This window comes from Cyprinodon variegatus, unplaced genomic scaffold, assembly GCF_000732505.1.
Source record: "Cyprinodon variegatus isolate N-32 unplaced genomic scaffold, C_variegatus-1.0 Scaffold914, whole genome shotgun sequence".
Taxonomy (NCBI): domain Eukaryota; kingdom Metazoa; phylum Chordata; class Actinopteri; order Cyprinodontiformes; family Cyprinodontidae; genus Cyprinodon; species Cyprinodon variegatus.
Genome location: NW_015151367.1, coordinates 278,672 through 280,746, shown reverse-complemented (window position 1 = coordinate 280,746; position 2,075 = coordinate 278,672). Strand labels below are relative to the sequence as shown.

Here is a 2,075-nt window from a genome sequence, read left to right as displayed (position 1 = left end):
AGTCATCACATGTTTACTGATCAGAGAGGTGGGTTGTTGGACAGAGGATCCACCCTCTCTCTGCTGCAGGGCAGAGCCACACTCTCAGTCTTCTCAGAACAGAGTCATTTGCTCTATCTGCCATCATGCTCCACATCTTTCTTTCCACTCTTGCGATCTTTCATTTGAGTTTTGTCGAAGGCCACCTGGTAACTGGAGCTCTGAGGCAGACTGTGAAGCTCTCATCTCAGACGAGCTGCAGTGAAGGAGGCGCTGAACTGATCCGCAGGCTGGGAGATGACAGCGCAGTGCCTGTTGCCTCAGCTCCTGTTAACCAGCCTTTAAAGCCGGTGGAAGCATATAGAGGGAGGATGGATATCTCTTCATCAGGAGTTTACCTGAAGGACGTCAACTACAACGATAACGGACATTATGAATTCCTCTGCGGTGGCAACATGATTATTATCAGGCTGGATGTTTTGGTTATCTTGGATATTTCAGTGTGTGAAGGGCAAACAGTGAGACTTCCCTGCTTCTCTCAAACTCTGGGTGAACACGTGGAGTCTGTTCAGTGGGATACAAAGGAGAAGCCCGTAATAAAAGTGGAACTCTCCAGCCAAAAGGCTGAATATGCAGAAGGGTTTAAAGACCGCGCGTCTTTCTCTGACTTGGAGTCTGGGGACCTGTCGCTGATCCTGCAGCGGGTCCAGCTGGAGGATCAAGGGGACTATTTCTGCTTTGCCCAGGGAGGCTCCATGGGGAAGAGACGCCCTGCTGCATGGAGACTGGAGGTCCATCAGGAGCAATGTAACAATAAACCACCCACCACTCCACCTGTGAGTATAGAGCTCTACCATGTAGATCATCGCTCCTATCGTGTCTAATGTTAGATTTCATTCCTGATCCACAGCAAACAACACAGGGGCCACCTGGACTAAAGGAACCACATGTTATCATCGCAGTCCTGGCGGCACTGCTGCTGGTTTCTGTTGCTTTTTCCATCTGGATGGGTTGCTGCCTCTGGTCTCATAGATCCGCCTCATCAGCAGGGAAGGAAAACTGTCTACAAATGGCATGCTTGAAGAAAGAAAGCTGTACATCGATCGAAGGAGATGGACTGTAATATGTTGAATTTGTTGGTAATTGGAATTTTGTAAAGTTTCTCATGTTTAGCATAGTGGAACAGAGCCTGTATGTGGGATGTGGAAGGAGGGTGGACGGTTTGGGTTTGAGCCACTTTATTTCAGTAAGTTGGCTCCAAGAAGAACATTAAGACATACAAATATTAACAAGTGTACGGTTTGTCTCCAACAGGATGCAAAACAAATCAGAATGACTCAGTGGCCTAAGCACATTTTCCCAGCAGTGATGCAGATAAGAATGTTGAAAAGGTGCATAAAACAGGTGCAGGGCGGTGTCGGAATCTTTTTTTGCATTAAAACAGAAATACTGTGAATCCTGTTGAGCAACTTGTCTAATTATATCTGTTATATCTGTTAACGCATAGTTCATTTCAGTAATAAGTCACTTCCAATGACCTTTTCTCTCTCTCTCTCTTTTTTTGGACTGTAAGCTGGTATATGACTCGCCTGTTATTTAGGAAAAAAGGAAAAAAGTCTTAAAGTGTGGATCTCCTATCGGTTCCTTCTTAACTCGGGATATATCTGGCATCACGTGACTGTGTCTGTTTCTGTCAGGGACACATAAAGGTGTAAAAGAAAAATGCATGTTCAGAAACCTTAATGCATTAATTTGAAAATATATAATTGCAGTATCTGTCGAATATTTTGGAAAGAGCAGATACAGATATTTGCACAATATGCAGTGGACACTGTTCAGTGTGACTTTTGCAGTCACAGTGCATGGTTGGAGGTTAAGTGTAAACAGGAAGGAAACACTCTAGACTCCAAACCTCATGTACAAAAAATACATTTTAAAGCGCATCCACGGGTGTGTATCCCTTTAGACATGTAAAAAAAAAAGAAGAATTTGTTAGACCACCATACGCAAAAAAAAGTCATATTTAGTGCTTACGGTATTTGTGTTTTACATTGACTGAAAATGTCTGCATGTTGCAGCTCTTCGAAAACACGCTT

The 2,075-nt window shown here is 44.0% G+C and overlaps 1 protein-coding gene across 1 annotated transcript in view; it reads left to right on the top strand.

Annotated features, from left to right (window-relative positions):
• LOC107099866 overlaps nucleotides 1-1,102 on the top strand; it is a 4,209-nt gene extending 3,107 nt beyond the window's left edge. The window contains exons 3-4 of the mRNA XM_015398139.1: nucleotides 70-815; nucleotides 890-1,102. Of these exons, the coding sequence (XP_015253625.1) occupies nucleotides 70-815; nucleotides 890-1,102 (959 nt within the window). The remainder of the gene's footprint in view (nucleotides 1-69; nucleotides 816-889) is intronic.
• The last annotated feature ends 973 nt before the right edge of the window (nucleotides 1,103-2,075 follow it).